Below are 17,344 nucleotides of genomic sequence, written 5' to 3' on the forward strand. Positions count from 1 at the left end.
TATTCTTCCTCAAATCTGTACCTATGTTAAATGCATTGAAATTGGGCATTAAAATAATAGATGATTTCTTAGTTTTCACAACACTTGCTGATATGTTTATTGTTCCATTATACATATACATGCCTAAAATTTCGATAATTTCTCCTTAAGGTCAGCAACAATAGCCAACAAGAAGATGAACATGAGGAGGAGTCGCCACAACAAATACAGCAAGGACTGAGGCCAACTGAAGGAAGTACTGAAAAAGACCTGAGTGAGCAGGATAAGATACATCATCAGGCCAAGTTGCATTTATCTCTGAATCCTCAAGAATTACTGGGTGAACAGATGCTGAGACCGAATTCTGCAGAGCAAAATTTCATTGGGCTTAATTTACCCCTAAAAGAAGCTATGAAAGAAATGTCCAATGAACAAGGGGCAGTTGATTATTCACTGAAACAAGGGTCTCAGGGACCAGAGTTTCTGGAACTAGCTTCACCAGAACAAACATCAAATCAACAGGAAGGACTCAAAGTAGATATACTGAAATGTGATATTTTGATGCATAAGTCACCTCAACAAGAGGGATTGCAAAGAGAAACAGGCTGGAAAGAAACAAGGCTGAATCAACCAGGTACATCTGGCCAGGGTATCCGACGTAAGGTGCCTAGGGGTAGGAGTACTAGCTTGTACCCTATACGAGAAAGACGGGAACAAGAGAATTTCCCGGAGGTTATGGTCATTGATGAGGGTGACAATGAGGATTCGGGACAGTTACAGGCAAAGAGGATGAGGTTGGATACAGATATAAAAGAGGATGAAAAGGAAGAGGAAGAGGATCATTATCATGGGTCTTCTACCATTGTTGGCGGGACCATTAATGAGGAGGATAGCGAGTGTGTTATTGACTCAGAGAATGGTACAGATGATACAGATGAGAAAGATTCAGCTAAGACTAGCCATGTTAATGAAAGAGTGGAAAATAGCATACACCCTGATATGTCATCAGAAAAGGAGCCATTAAATTATGAGTCATATAACAGAAATAATGAAGCTCAACAAGAAATGTCCCCCATGAACCCAAATTCTAATAATACCTCTTCCACCAATCAGGATCCAATGGTGAGCTATTTTAAGCACAGCTTTTTAAAATGAATTTTGAGGTGACATTTTTCAGGCAAAACATTGGTCATTTCTATGTCTACTACTTATTTTTCTCTCATTGATGTTGCATGCTGTAGATTTTAAATATTGGGAAGGTTATAACATTAACTGTTATCTTACGTGTAGTAAATTCACCTTTTTAATCCTTATGGATTTCTTAAGGAAGAATCCCACCTGGGTAGAATGTCTAATGAAAATTGACTTTGGACTTAGATCTACCTTGTTATCATTTAGTTCAGTCTTTTAGAAAGAAAAGCTGTTCAACAATTAGAACCAATAGCACAAGTTTTATAGGTCTTTCTAAACCCCTAAGCAATAGGCATAATGGTTAAATGGCAGCATTTAGTTGCGTTGCAGAAACAAAATGCCTATTTGAGTTTGCATATTGATATTATAATTAATTCCAAGTCATCAATAATGATATTGAAGCACCTATAACATTACATTCAACACACAAGCCCTTCACAATATACTTTTTAGGGTTTGCAAAGTCAGAGCAGCCTAACTTTAGGTTTTTTGCACGATACTATGTGGGTTGTTCAATAAGTCCTGGGGAAAAACTAGAAAAATGTTTTATTTGGGTAGATATTTTTCTTCAATGTAATCTCCTTTTAGCTTGATTCATGTTTACTAGTATTTCTTCAACTTTTTGAGCCATCCAAAAAGTAAGATTTCGGGGCAAGGCATCTGTCTGTGTTGGTGGTGGGCTCCTTGTTCAAAGTGAATTGTTTCCTGCCAAGCCATTTTTTCAAGTTTGAAAATAAAAAAGCCAATTCTGGATCCAAGTCTGGTGAATGCATTGGATGTTTTAATAATTCAAACTTTTATTCAATAATATTTGCCATTTGAATCTTCGACACAGAAACTTGTCAGGATTGCAATAGAAATGTGCTAAAACCAGCCTCCAAATCAACCACAATGTGGCACCCATCTTGCTGAGATTTTTTCACGCCCAATTGTTAATGCAAAACTGAAACCGAGGAAGTCACTTCAATTGGATGCTTGGCTGTGTTCAATTGTGGCTGTGCGACCATGTTTAAACTTATACAATGTCAAATAGTTTAGTTTAATCGCAAACACAGGGGAAGATGTGTCATGAACCTCATGTAACTCAGCTTTGATATCTTTTAAATAAAAGTATTTAATCACCTCAAAAACTCATATTTTTCCATTTTCCTAAATAAGCAAAAGTTTTTTGCTCAAATCAGCAATGGAAATGTAACCACATCATGAATATAGCTGAAACTTAAACAGCAGTCTAGTGAGAAATAAGTCTTACTTAATGCAAACTTTTCTCTCTTTGTTGATTCTGTTGATCTCTGGTTGAAAACATGTTTTCAGGTGCTGGGAAACATGTCACTGTCTTCTTCATTGAACTTGTTCAATGTTTTGTGGATTTCTATGGCTTCCTGAATAAGTTGTGGGAAGTAAAGGCTTCCTTTTACAATTCATTCAGTATTAAGAAAGTCAATATTATGGGTTTGTCTCATCCAGGTGTACTCTGAAATGGCAGAGTTATGGCATAAATGTCTATTCTACCTTGCTCTTTGATGTTCCGGTAACTGATCTTTTATTGCCATGGATGTTTGTTCTGCATAGAACTTCCAAAGCTACATCATTTCACCTCATAAACATGACTTTTCCTCTGGGAGTTGATCCGTAGGCCTGCAGAGAGGTCATATATCTTCATGACACTGTTGTGTAATAAAAATGTACTGTGTGTGTGTATTATTATACATACATATATACATGTGTATACACACACACACACACACACATATTTGGCGTGTGTGTGTGTGTCTCAAACACAAAAACCTGCCATATGGCGGACAAATATTCATTCAAACCGATATAGATACTCATACAAGGAAAAGGGATAGTAACACATATAAAAGACAAACACAGGAGAGGCGAGGAAAGTGGAATGAAACATATCACAAGTGCAAACATATTTCCTTGACCAGGACTTGAACCATGGATCTTTCGACTTTCCAGGCCAACGCTCTAATCACTTGAGCTAGCGAGGAAATTAGTAGGTGATGGTAAAGTTCACCCAGTACTACGTAAGCATAATGGCATGTGAAATTCATACATCAGGGTTGGGGGCCAAATCTGGTACTCAAAAAACCGCAAAGCTCGGGTGGAGCTAAGACAGCCCAGAGAGGCATGCCCAGGAATTGAACCATGGCCCACCTCCAATTAGTAGTCGAACGCTCTACCCCCCGACTACTGTGACCCACCTATATATATATATATATATATATATATATATATATATATATATATATATATATAGTACAATACACAGTAACACACAATATAGAAACACAAAAAAAGAACACTCACACGTTATTTCTTGATATTTCGACGGAAACAATCCGTCTTCCTCTGAAGATATAGAAGTAATATATATATATATATATATATATATATATATATATATATATATATATATATAATGTAATAGTGAGAATTCTAAATATTTCCTCCATTGTTCCTGCCACATAAATGATTGCAGCAAAGGCAGTGTTTATCTCTTTATTTTTAAATTTCTTTGAAGATATATCAGAGTAATTGAATTTTTATGGTATCGTCATGTAATATTACCTAAATAGATTGCCTCTTATTAAGGTGAAATTGGGGTAAATCAGTGAGACAGAAAAGTTGAGATCTTAAATGTTCTGATGTCTCACTAACTTGGATCAAGGGAAATTCATACCTAATTAGGCAACCAAAATTTTGACTCCAATCCAAAGAGAATATCTGTTGGAATGTCCACAGTCCTTTAAAAGGTAATATCTTGTTAATGTTCCTCTTTGCTTGCAGCCTTGTGGATCACATTTTGGTGGAAACCATTTTATCATAGGGTATTGAAAAGATCTCTCTTTTGGTTACCCATAGAGTCTCTATCTGAGTTGGAGAAGGTTTGATTGGAGATTCTGATGATAGATGTCTTCTGAAGGGGATGGTGATGCGAGGATACATGCGAGTAGAGGTCTGTGAGCATGTTCTTTTGGAATGCCGTGTGGTCTAGCATTCTGTCGTCTTTCTTCTTTACCAATACATCCAAAAAGAGTTGACTGTTGTCATTATTCAATCTCCATTGTGAAGGTAATGGATTCTTTCTGCTGGTTCAGATGTCGTAGGAACTTGGACTTTTTCTTATACAAACGTAGAGCTTTCTCCTCAAATTTTTTCATAAACAGGTTAGTGATCATCAGAGATTGGGGGAGCACATAGCTGTTCCATATTGTTGTTTGTCAAATTTGCTATTCCAAAGGAAGTGGGCATTTTTTAGGCAAAAATCCACATTTTTAGGCTATTTTCCAGGAATCATTCTGCGATGAGGAAGTGAACAATGTCCATAGTTTCATAAGCAGAGATGTTGGTGAAAAAGGATTCAACGTTGAAGCTGTCCAATAAAATGGTTTTGTTGCCTCTAATCTCATAGATAATTTTCATGAAATACCAGGAGGTTTTTCTGAGAGTGGAAGTCTTTGCAGAAAATGGTTGTAGTAAATTTATCAGGTTTCTCGCCAACTTGTGCGCCAGTGAGTGTATGGCTCTGACAATAGGGGGAGGTGTGTATGTATATATGCATGCCCCTACAGTTTTGCTGGTGGGAGCAATGATATTTGCTCCTGGCAGGGTCACCCATGCAAGATAGGGTGAGAGCCAGAAAAATTGTAGTCCAAGCAGGGTCTGTTCCTCAGTGAGTCTGCTTAAACTTTTGCTTCAGCTTTTATTGCTATTCTACCATTTCTTTAAATAGATTAATTAAGATAAAAAAACTCACTTTAATAATTTGGTGGTCCCAGACACCTTCATCAGTGCAAGGAGTCACTCATAAGTGACTCCTTGTACCTAATAGACTATGTAATCCAATGTAATTTATTTTCAAATCTGTAAAGTTAAAATAGTATATTTTAACAAGTAAAATTGAAATTGTCTTTGTCTACACTCTTTCTTAGTGTCACTACGGGAACACACCTACAATGAATGACCATGCAGAGAGGATAGATAATGAAGCACAAGTCATACCAGAGAATGGTTCTGATGACAACGCAAATCAATGTCCAACTAATGAGCAGACTGATGACCAAACTGATGAGCAGACTGATGACCAGACTGATGACCAAACAGATGACCAGACTGATGACCAGACTGATGAAGATGATAATGAGGGCGATCCAGAAAACAGGAACCAAGAAGACCCACGAACCTACAGAGAGGTAAAGACTTGCTTCAATGTCATTCCGTTATTTACTTTTAAATTTACATTTTCATATCCCTTAGTTATTCTTTAGTTATTTAAAAAAATAATGTATAACAATTAATATGTTTTACCATGATCCATAAATTGGTATAAGTCCTTCTTATTATTTGAGCTAATGAGCATCTGACTTCAGACTCAAACAGACTTTAGCATAATGTTTTGAGTTGTTGGATGTTAATCTTTTTATAGCTATCACACACTCAGATGAAGAAATGATGCCTTAATTGTGGGCTGGGCTTTAGTGAGAAATGATCATGCCTGTAAAAATATTTTGGTTTTAACAGCATGGTTATTTATAATTTGTCCAGAGGCAATAAATCTATTTGAGCCTCTCCATATCTTAAAGAATTGATTGAGGTCCATTAAATTCACATCACAGTTTTAGAAAAGCAAGGAAAAAAATCTTCATGGTTTTGAGTTGAAGGTCTAGGTGCAGCTATTTATTAGGCTTAAGGTAGAAAAATGCATTACTGTGTATTTTGCATAAAGATTTATGCATGCCCTTGTATTCTTAATGAGACTTCAAGAATAGGGTTTCATATAGGGAGATGGGAATTTAAAGTTTTAAATGAACTACAGGAGTTTCTTCTGGGCTAAAGATTATTTAGTGCAATCTCCTTATTGAATATCAATTAAATATTTTAGCTGTAGCCAATAACATTAAATATAAAAAAATTATAATGTTACTTTGCCTGTTGACTTTTAGGCTGGTGGTAAAAGGCTGCAAGGCATGTGTTCTGGTGGTAAATATGCTCACATGCTTAAGGATCAATTTACCTACTTACCAATTACCCTTTAACCCTTTGTTTACAAATCAGTAAACCAAGGTAAAATGCTAATTCTGTTTGGCATTGATGCACTACAGGTAAAAGTATATTTAACAGGAAATATATTTGTAATGGCACTGAAGATAAATTCATTTCCATGATAAAAGAATGGTTTTTCTTGTTGAAAATGTTTTCACAACATCCCCAGGTCCAACTTCAGGACTTAGATTACAAAGGCATGCTTCCTTTATTCACATCAAAGTCATACATATATTTGATGTATGAGAGCAGAGCTATAGTCTTTAGCCTGGTTTAATTAGCTTCATTAGATTACATTGTTTTCCTGAGGATAGCCCTATGAGCAATAAAATACCCTCACACTCTTTTTTGTGTTTCTACACATTAGCTTCCTCAGCTTTTGAAAGACTTTATCCCGTCTTCCCAGTAATTACTGGATTTTGCACTACTCATCAGAGTTATCATGGTGAGTAGAGATATACCGTATTTCTTGGCCATAACATGCACATTTTTACTTTGAAATTTGCTCTAAAATCAGCCTGTATCTTTTGGAACATTGGGTATATGGGTATGACTTTGTTCTATAAGTTGCAAGTCAATTCGCTGGGAAAAAATATGTACTGCTAGGTATTTTTTCCCTCATCAGGCATAGTTAATGTTTGACTTCATGAAAAATTTTGATAATAACTGTTTCAAATCATTAGCAAGCAGTATAGTTTTAATATCTCCTCGATAGCATTGTCAAAAGAATTCCCAAATAAATCTAAAATGCACACAATGTAGCTTGTTTAGTTTCATCTCGCTTAAGGTGCTGCTGTGAAACTTATTCACATTGGGGAATGGGGATTTTGCCCACCGGTTAAACATGCTATCGATCATGGTAAACTAAAAGTACATTTCCACATTTATTTTTTATTTTCAATTATAATTTATTCATTCATATTTCATATTCATGTTCATCCCAAAGGATGAATGGATGGAGAGGGTATGAAGCTGTGGTTATGGAAGATGTGGCATAGATGGTTTTCTGAAGATATTGTCTTTATTTAGGTGCGATCAGTTTAAGTCCCAGATAGCAGAGTTCAGGAGTAAGGCAAAAGGCCTTGCTACTGACTTAAGATGTCCATTGCTGTGATTCCTGGTGTTTTAAAGCCTCAATTGCAGCCTATGACCATTTCAGTCAAGGAAACCTTAAAGGGATGTATACATGAAGAATGGATAAAGTGGATAAAGGCATTGACTCATGATGTCCCCCAACAAGAAGAATAAAATGGTCATCAATTTCTAGTATTCGGGAGTGGGTGAAAAAGTCTTGGCTGAAATTAAAAGTTAGACTATCATGAAGTCCTTTAAAAAATGTGGTATTAGCTATGCACTAGATGGAAGTGAAGATAACATTGTGTTTGAGGAAAGTGACAACTCCAGTGAAAATATCCATATATATGATTTTAGCAGCAGTGATAATGAATATCTGGGATTCTACGATGAGTAAACGTTTAGATGTCAACTAATTTTTAATTTAACAATGCCATTTTCTTTGTATAATGTGTTAACATTAAAGTAATTTGATCCTTTTTGATCTGATTCAAAGAATGTTTAATAAATTCTAACCTGAAAAATCACAGTGCATCTTATTCACTGGTTCGAGGAAATGTGGCATTTAAAAAATTAATACACATTTTAACTATGTGATTTTTTGGGTACCAGATCTTCCTGGGAAACCATAAATGGCACAGGGAAAGGAACTGGCCCCCCTATCCTGATGTGTGAATTTCACATGCCGTTGGGCTTAGTACTGGGTGAGCTCTATCATCACCTACCAAACCGATCTTAGGGTTGATTGCTGTGTTTATGGCTTGGTTTTAATACACATTCTGTGAGCATACTTTTAGTTTTTTCTTCTGGTTCATATGAATTTCCAGTTATTAAACTATTTTAGTAATCACGTGGATCTAAATACTATCCAAATGTAACATACATAACCTTGGAATGATTCTTTACTATACATGGGTGGTCCAATAATTCCTTAGAAAATCCAAGAGTTGGTGCTCATAGTATCGGAAAAGTTAGCTTTAAGTAAGTTTCTTCTCTCACTAGACTGCTGTTAAAGTTTCAGCTACATCCACCGCATGGTTTCATTTTTGTATGAGATTGAAATAACAAATGTATGTTTACTTTAAAAAATGGAAAAAAAGAGTTTGTTTGGTGATTAAACACTTCTATTTAAAACACATAACACCAAAAGAGATCAAAGCTAAGTTGAATGAAGTTGATGGCACTACTACTCCTGTGTTTGCGACTGTTTAAAATTGGGTAAATGAGTTTAAACAAGGCTATAGAACCACAAATGATGAACATTGTTTGTGACGCCCACTGGAAGTGACTTCCTCCAAAATGATTGAAAAAATCCAAAATATGTTTTTAAGTGATCGGTGAATCAGAGTTCACAAAATAGTTTAGGTCATAGGCATATCACAGGGTAGTATGTACAGTGTTTTCAATATTAAATGAAAAATTAGGTGTGAAAAAATCTAGATGGGTGCCGCGTTTGCTCTCAGTGGAGAATAAATGGAATCTCGTGGTCAATTCGGAGGTTGGTTTGGCACTTTTCCATTACAATTCCGACAAGTTTCAGTGTCGATACATGTGGATGAAACATTACTATCCACTTCACATATTAGCCACTGGACTTCAGAGACAAAGGAACAGTCATGACAGGGACTCTGAAGGCCAAAGGCTCAAAAGACTTAAAAGGCTCTGAAGAAGGCCAAGATGATGAAATCAAATGACTAGGTGATGACCACTGTTTTTTTGGATGCTCACAGAATCATCTACATCGAAAACTTACAAAAAGGAAAATACTAATAGAGAGTATTGTGAATTGTTACTACTCTGACAAAAAATGAAGAAAAAATGTCCTCTTTTGGCAGAGAAACAAAGCCTCTTCCATCTAGACAATGCATGGCGGACCACTTGTGCTGTTTTTTTGGCAAAAGTTATGGAAGTAAATTTCAAATTATTACAAAATCCACTGTTCTCACCAGATTTGGACCTGAGTGACTTTTTATATTTCCAAATTTGAAAAATTGACTTAGTAGAAAATATATCAAACAAGGAGGTCATCACCCACAAAAATGCCTTTTTAGAGGGCCTTCCAAAATCTTACTATTTGGATAGCTTATAAAAGTGGAAGAATCGCTGGGAAAATTGTGTAGAGCTATAAGGAGATCATGTTGAGAGATAAAATGATTTATATTTCTATTATAATACTTAATAAATCACCTATCCCATGTATCTAGAGGATTCTGTTGAACATAACCGTAAATTCCAAATTAAATTATGATATGAATAAACCACAGTTATCAACCTGAAGATTGGTTTGATAGGTGAGGGTATAGTACTAAGCCCAATGACATGTGAAATTCACATATCAGCATAGCAGGGGCAATTCCTTTTCCTGTACCACCTACTGTTTCCCAGGAAGATGTTTGTATGCCCACAAAATTACACAGCTTAGGTGAATCTAAGTGTGGCCCGTGACATGCTTAGGAATCAAACCTGGACCTTCCAGTCCGTGACCAACTACTCTACATACTGGGCTATCACACCCCTGGATGGAGTAAAAATTTGGAAAATAAAGAAGTTATTAAAAATACTAGGACATAAGTGCATCAGTATTGTGTAAATAGTCATTCCAGGATTTTTTGACCTTAAAGTAAAAATGAAAGATTAAAAATGAATGCCTTGGTAGATTCATGAATTATAGGTGTCATCAAAATCTTTTTTGAGTTGTGTCATTTAAATGTGCACTGCACATTTTAGCGCACATATGTGACGAAAGTCACAAAGAACTAACTATATTGATATTTGTAAAATGTTAAATCTAGCTATGAGCACATGAAGGAGGAAGTTTCCATTCCAGGCTGTGTTAAAACTATCTTTGGTTTCTATTTCCCCCCTGAAATTTTACAAACCAAGCTGTTACTATTGAACGTATTAAGTATATTTTATTTTATTTTTCAAATAGCTCATTTAAAAAGTTTAGTCCAATGTGGTGAAAAACTTCTGAGGGTCACACCAAATGCGTGTGGGGTGTTCATTAATGGACTTCCTATATGGCTAAGAAGGCATTATAAATTTCTAAGAAGGGAAAATATTGCTGAAAATCTTACAATTATTTGAATAATCCACTGGACTTCAAGAAAATTACTTGAGGGAAAGAGGGTACTGGTGTAAATCACTTCACATATAATAATAAATGGTCTCCCTTAACTAAAAAAAATCTGTGATAATTGATTGCTAATCCAATGATTATGATTTCATGATAGCGTATGGACAGGTATGGGGAATAGAAAAGTGCTTTGCTAAATACTGAATGATGTACAGAGCCTCACCAAGGGTGCAAGCTGTGTGCTATGCTTGGTGGCATAGAAGGAGCAGCAAAATTTTAATAGCTCTTCTGTTATGTTTCATACTCAATGTGCCTCCAGCACTCATTTTATAGTTTCAGAAACTATATGGGGACTACTGCTGATGATTTTAATTGATTAAATTTTTCTGAAACCAGATTACATGCTTTTAAGTAGAGATATCTAATGAAGCGTTCTCAGTGGAGATAGTTTAAGGGGTTTCCTTTATTGATATATGATTATAGCGGATTAAATATGGTTCAGTTATAAAATGCAGAACTGTAATAGTGTAGATATACCAAATCTAATACAGCTATGTAAGCCATAGTAGATGAGCATCTGCTAAATGCTAACACAACAATCATTCCTCCTTCTTCCGAAAAAATTTATAATTCCATTTAACTTTTATTTCAATTTGATTTATTTACTCAATAAACTAGGATATATGTAAAAGTAACCAAATAATTTTCAAAATGAGGGAGTTTTAGGCAGAGGCTGGCATTACCATTCCCTCTCTTTCCTCTCCTATTAGTTGCATAAAATAGAAGAAAATTGAGTCAAGAAATAAAGTTCACCAGAATTGCCTATTAGAAAAATTTAGGTATTTATCATTACCCAACTAATGAGCTTATTGAAATAAAATTGCAGATTTAACAATATTGTTGAAATCACACTGGCATTAAAAATTTCTCATATGTAAGATTATATTTTAATTCTTTATTTGGCTAAATTGATCTACTATTTAGAGATAAATTAAAATTGATGCATACATTTAGTACGTCTAGTATTCTTCTTGGCACTTCTTCTTATAGTATTACTAAAATAATAGTTAAACCAAAATTAAAATATTCTGTCTTTCCAGGAACCATTTTTTACTTTAATGTTAGAGAAGACCTAATGGCTATGTATCTTCCATATTCATTGCACTAGTATTTATCTCCCTCTAATGACGAAATCCATGAATCAGGTGCAATGGTGGAATTTGATATCAACAAAATGAATATTAGCAGTGTCAAGCACAAAGGGATTTGTAAATGTAAGAGGCCAAAATTTTGGTACAAGTTCAAAGAGCTGTGGAAGATGCTGTGATATTTACTTTTCAACATTTTGGGTCATTTGCTAATGTTCATTGAATTTGAACCTGGATCTTTCAATATTTAGCCGAGAGTCCCCAAAATTTTGGAGTGAAAGAGGACACCTCATTTGCTTAAATGGCTAAAGCAATGGGCCAGATATGGAGGGATCTGGGTTTGAATCCCAGTCAAGGCAAATGATTTTTACACTTTTAAATTTCTGAATTTTGGTACAAGGATCAATATTTGTTAAGTATGAGAAGATTCCTAATATTGTTTGGGCTTAAGGATTTCATAAAGGGCCTTTTCTATCAGGAACAGCCACAGTCCTTTTGGTATGCTCATACCAGTAAGTAATTGTGTGTTAGATATACTAAAAAATTTCATGAAAACTGTTCCCTTTATTTAATAACTATAAAATCATCATGAAGACCATAGCAGGCATTTTAATTTCCTAACATGAAATTAAAGCACATTCTGCTTCTGATCCATTAGTTAGAATTAGTTGCAAAGGTACCTTCTATCAATAAGATGAAAAATGAATTCAAAGGAGCATTACCTTTTATTTGTTATTATTTGAACAGTGCCAATTAAAATTAATTAAAAGTATGCCTCTGAAATATAATTATTTTTTTATGATCTGGTATTAGATAGGTAAGTATATACTTAAGATGTAACAACATATGTTTCTATGAATTGAGTTTTTATTTACTATTGGTTTTAGGGTGGAGCTGAAGAAAATGCAGAACATGAAGAAGTTCGAGAAAATGGCCATAACAATGCTCCTGCTGACCTCACTTGGAATGATCTTTATGAAATGTTTGGGATGCAAAGAATCCCTTGTAATTGCAGGCCAGGAATAATGAGATGGGCTTCAGAGGCTATATTAGCCAATGAATCTTGGCTTAGATATATGACACCTAGATTAACAGATATCCATGCTCCATGTCCTGAACATTTCCAACCGTTCAGGCATGCATCTGCATTGAACCCATCAATAACTGTTAGGTATGATGGTGGAAGTGTTCCACAGTATATTAGTTTGAGTGTTCATCATGTGCCACTTGAAGCACAGGCAGTAAATAATTATCAAGGTGCAGGCATGGAATTTAGAAACCATGTAGGGAACCTTCCTATGGGGCATCAATCATTTGCACAACAAACCATGGCACAGCAATCCACGGACCAACCACCCACTGCACAGTCATTCATGGCACAACAATCCATGCAACATCAATCTGCGCCTATCAATCATTCATCTCTGGGGCACCCATCCCAGGGTTTCCCATCCTTCAACCACTCATCCTTGGGTTACCAATCCCTTGGTCACCCATCAGGTGGTTACCAATCCCTTGGTCACCCATCAGGGGGTTACCAATCCCTTGGTCACCCATCAGGGGGTTACCAATCCCTTGGTCTCCCATCTGGAGGGTACCAATCCCTTGGTCACCCATCGGGGGTTTACCAATCCCTTGGTCACCCATTAGGGGGTTACCAATCCCTTGGCCACCCATCAGGGGGTTACCAATCCCTTGGTCACCCATCAGGGGGTTACCAATCGCTGGGTCACCCATCAGGGGGCTACCAATCCATGGGTCACCCATCAGGGAGTTACCAATCCCTTGGACACCCATCAGGGGGTTACCAATCCCTTGGTCACCCGTCAGGGGGTTACCAATCCCTTGGACAACCATCAGGGGGTTACCAATCTCTTGTACAACCATCAGGGGGTTACCAATCCCTTGGACAACCATCAGGGGGGCACCCTTCAGAAGGTCACCCTTCAGAGTATCACTCATCATCCATGGGAGAATCTTCATCTCCAGAGCTGATACACCCTCAGCAGCCATCCCCCCAGCAACTGCCCCCCCAGCAGCCATCCCCCCAGCAGCCACCCCCCCAGGCACTGTCCCCTCGGCAGCTGCCCCCCCAGCAGCCATCCTCCCGGCAGCCACCCCCCCGGCAGTCAACCTCCCAGCAGCCATCCTCTCGGCAGCCGGCCCCCTGGCAGCCGTCCCCCAGGCAGCTGTCCCCCCAGCAGCCACCCCCTCGGCAGCTATTCCCCCGGCAGCCATCCCCTCGGCAGCCGTTGTCCCGGCAGCCGCCTTCCCGACAGCCATCTCCGTGGCAGCCACCCCCCCAGCAACCACCCCCCCAACAGCCACCCCCCCAGTCATCCTCTGATGATTCAACCTCTCCCGAAACTTCTTCTGAGGCGACATCATCTGAGACAACATCCTCTGATGAGACTTCCTCTGAAGAAACCTCTTCAGAACAGTCATCTCATGAACAGCCAGCCCCAAAACCACCATCCTCACTGGATTCATCTATACTGAACCGATTCCCTGGGCAACTATCCTCTGGTCAACCATTCCCACAGCAACCATCACTGGGGCAATCATCTGGCGGGCAGACAATCACAAGGGAAACATCAATGGGGAAATCATCACAGGGTAAAATATCCAGGTGGCAGGTATTTAAGAAGCAGGTAACCAAAGGTCAATCATTTAAAGTGCAACTTTTCAAGGGCCAATCATTCAAAGGCAAATCTCCCATGTCCCAATCTTTCAAAGGCAAATCACTCACGGGCCAATCATATAAGGGCTTATCTTCAAAGCGCCAGGTATTCAAAAAATACTCATCCAGGGGCCAATCATCAAAGGGCCAATCAGTCAAAGCCCAGCCATTCAAGGGCCAATCAGGCAAGCACCATTTGTCCAAAGATAAACCATGCAAAGGTAAACCATGCAAAGGTAAACGATGCAGAAGTCAATTGCCTAGGAGTCAACCTCGCATGGAAATGAGGCAGCCACCCAATGGCCGACCATGCATGGGCCAAACATCCTTTGGCCAGGCATCGATTGGGCAACCATTAATTGGGCAAGCATCAATGGGAAACCAGCCCATCCCCAGCATTGAACCCTTGCCTGGTCCATCAAGTGACAATCAAATGAATATGATACAAGGAAATGGAATGAATGGTTATTTGTTTGAGAATCAATCTGAAACAAATAACAATCCAATCACAATCAATACTCAAATGCAGCATAGTACAGAAGAAGGTGGAGTATTAGCACCAGAATATCCACAGACTACTCCTCAAATGAATGAAAACATGAACCCCTTAAGACCTAATATGCAGCAATTTAATAACCAGCAAAACTTACCTGGACCCTCAGGAGTCAGGAATGATGAAAAGCAGCGAAAATTTCTGACTTGCCCTCAATGTAGTCTTCAATTTACCAGCATTGCCAACCTCAGAGGGCATATGAGCTTTCACAATAGAGGGAATCAATATTGCCACAAGTATTGTGGGCAGGCTTTCTTCAACTTGAACAACCCCAAGATGCATCAATGGCCTATGTCTTGCACCATTCACAAACCATTCACATGTGAAATCTGCCAAAAGAGTTTCTTATATAAGAATAACTTAGTGGCCCATCAAAAGATGGCCCATTTGGAGGAAAAGGCCTATGGGTGTCCTGTGTGTGGATTGCGCTTTGAGACTAGGAGCATCTGCCAGTCACATGCCTTGACGCACAATGGCGCAGGGCCAAACCAGCATATGCCCCCAATGCCACCCCTTCAGCGAGGGGTGCCACATACACAGAACCCCAGGGAAAATCCATGGCAGGAAAACTCTCCAATGGATAGTGACGATAGCTCACCTGAACCAGCAATGCAGGAAGATGGGCAAAGAGAAGAGCAGATTAATGGGGAAATTGATGGTTTTGCACATGGACCACGAAGAACCTCTATATCCTATCTTTTTCAGGGCCCAGATGGGGAGATTCATGAATATTCTTCTGGGCCGAGGCAGAGTGATTCTCATATACCAACCTGTCTCTTTATGGCAAAATGCCCCCTTATAGCATTTGGAGAATGCCCTGGGGGGAAAGGTAATTGCAATGGGAGACTGTATGTATGTCCCCATGGAGAAATATTTTCATGTATCCATGAACAGCTGCGCAAGTTTTTTGATGGAAATGTGGAAAGATTCCACCAGGACTAGAACACAAACCAATGAATCTATGAGAGTCGAATTTCATTTACTACCCTCTATCAAATTGGGAATAATGGAATATGAGATCAGAATTGAAAGTATTTTATAATATTTTACATCAGAATGTAGGTTAGTAAAACAATATATCATTTCTGTGAGTTTATCATGCATGATAAATGTTGCTTTTGCCGTCCGTTTTTTATTGTCAATGTTTGACAGATTGTCAATATTTGACAAAGCTCTGCTATTATTTTTTGTGTCAGCCATACACTGTTTTACTACTAAATTTGAATTATATATGGAAAGTTTCATGTTATGTCAAAGAAGGTGTTGTCTTTTTCAAGTGATAATTCACTTTCAATGTTCTTTGATGTGATGAAATGTGATCTCTCACTGTATATGTTTTTCAAAGTGTTAAATGTGATGAAAAGTGATATCTCTTTTTGAATGTTGTTTAAAGTGCTATTTGTGATACAAATTGATATATGACATAAATAATGAATTAGTGATTGTAGGTCATTGTATCTTATTGACTGAACTGATTTTTTATCCTATTTATATAAAATGAGAAATTCATTTTATGTAACCTATTTTATATAAGCAAGAGTATGCCTGTGATTTAACAGGCATAGAGATTATATTTTGAACTTTATAATTCATTACAAGTTTTTTTGACTGTTGAATCAGAGTAAAAATTGAAATAAAATTCAAAATCATTTTACACGAGTTTATTAAAAAATGAAGGCAGGTAATGTAAGCCAATTTTAATAAAATATAAACTTTATGATATGAAATAAGTCGTAATAAATCTTATAACACCTTTTGGTTAAAATCAAAAAATTATATGCATTATATTGTTAAAATTAATGCCTTATTTTTTTCAAAATTTGGCTTCTACTATATCATTTTCCTCTTCCATATGCCAATGACTTTTGGAAAAAAATTTAACAAATTTCAGAGAAATGAGTAAGTAATTATGTTTAAAAAATCAGGCCACTCATATTAAATGTTGTTTTCGGTGTTATGTGATGACAATATGTGTCAATTTAAATGTTTAAAATGTTACATGTGATGATGCATTTAATGTTTGAAATTTACTAGTTGAAAGAGAATTATATGGAACTCAAATTATATGATGGGATGTTTCTTGATTATATGTACATATAATCAAAAAACTTTGTATTCAATAGTTTAATAAAATATATTTTAAACTAACTATATATACTTGTTAGTATTATTGTTGAACAGGTAATTGAAATGTAGTGTATTAACAAGGACAATGGTTGTGATTTTCAATAAAATTACAAAGTTAAACCTAAAATCATAGTTCTTTCAAAGTAAGTAATATTTTCCACAAAAGTGAGCAAAGTTTACTCTATTTCAATGAATGGTGATGGGTAAAAAATTTTATTAATTTCTATTTCATACATGTTAGTAAGATTTATTTAATCTATGTAAAGAGAGGAATGAACGGTCATAATAATAACAAACATATTTCACTTATAGACACACACTGTATGGGCATTAACTGCTTAACCCTTCTGCATTGAATGCCATGTGTACATGTATTCTTTGCAATTTTTCCTCCGCAGCAAGATGAATGACGTTTATTTGGCGGAGATTTTTTAAATTAAACCAATGGACAACGCCAATAC

At 36.9% G+C, this 17,344-nt stretch overlaps 1 protein-coding gene across 1 annotated transcript in view; it reads left to right on the top strand.

Annotated features, from left to right (window-relative positions):
• The window catches only part of LOC139694640 (uncharacterized), a 39,347-nt gene extending 23,649 nt beyond the window's left edge, over nt 1–15,698 (top strand). The window contains exons 3-5 of the mRNA XM_071593127.1: nt 151–1,101; nt 5,115–5,375; nt 12,411–15,698. Coding sequence (XP_071449228.1) covers nt 151–1,101; nt 5,115–5,375; nt 12,411–15,698 — 4,500 coding nt within the window. The remainder of the gene's footprint in view (nt 1–150; nt 1,102–5,114; nt 5,376–12,410) is intronic.
• Nucleotides 15,699–17,344: the final 1,646 nt, after the last annotated feature.

Source organism: Hetaerina americana, unplaced genomic scaffold, assembly GCF_022747635.1.
Source record: "Hetaerina americana unplaced genomic scaffold, ioHetAmer1.1.p SCAF_51, whole genome shotgun sequence".
NCBI classification, from domain to species: Eukaryota; Metazoa; Arthropoda; class Insecta; order Odonata; family Calopterygidae; genus Hetaerina; species Hetaerina americana.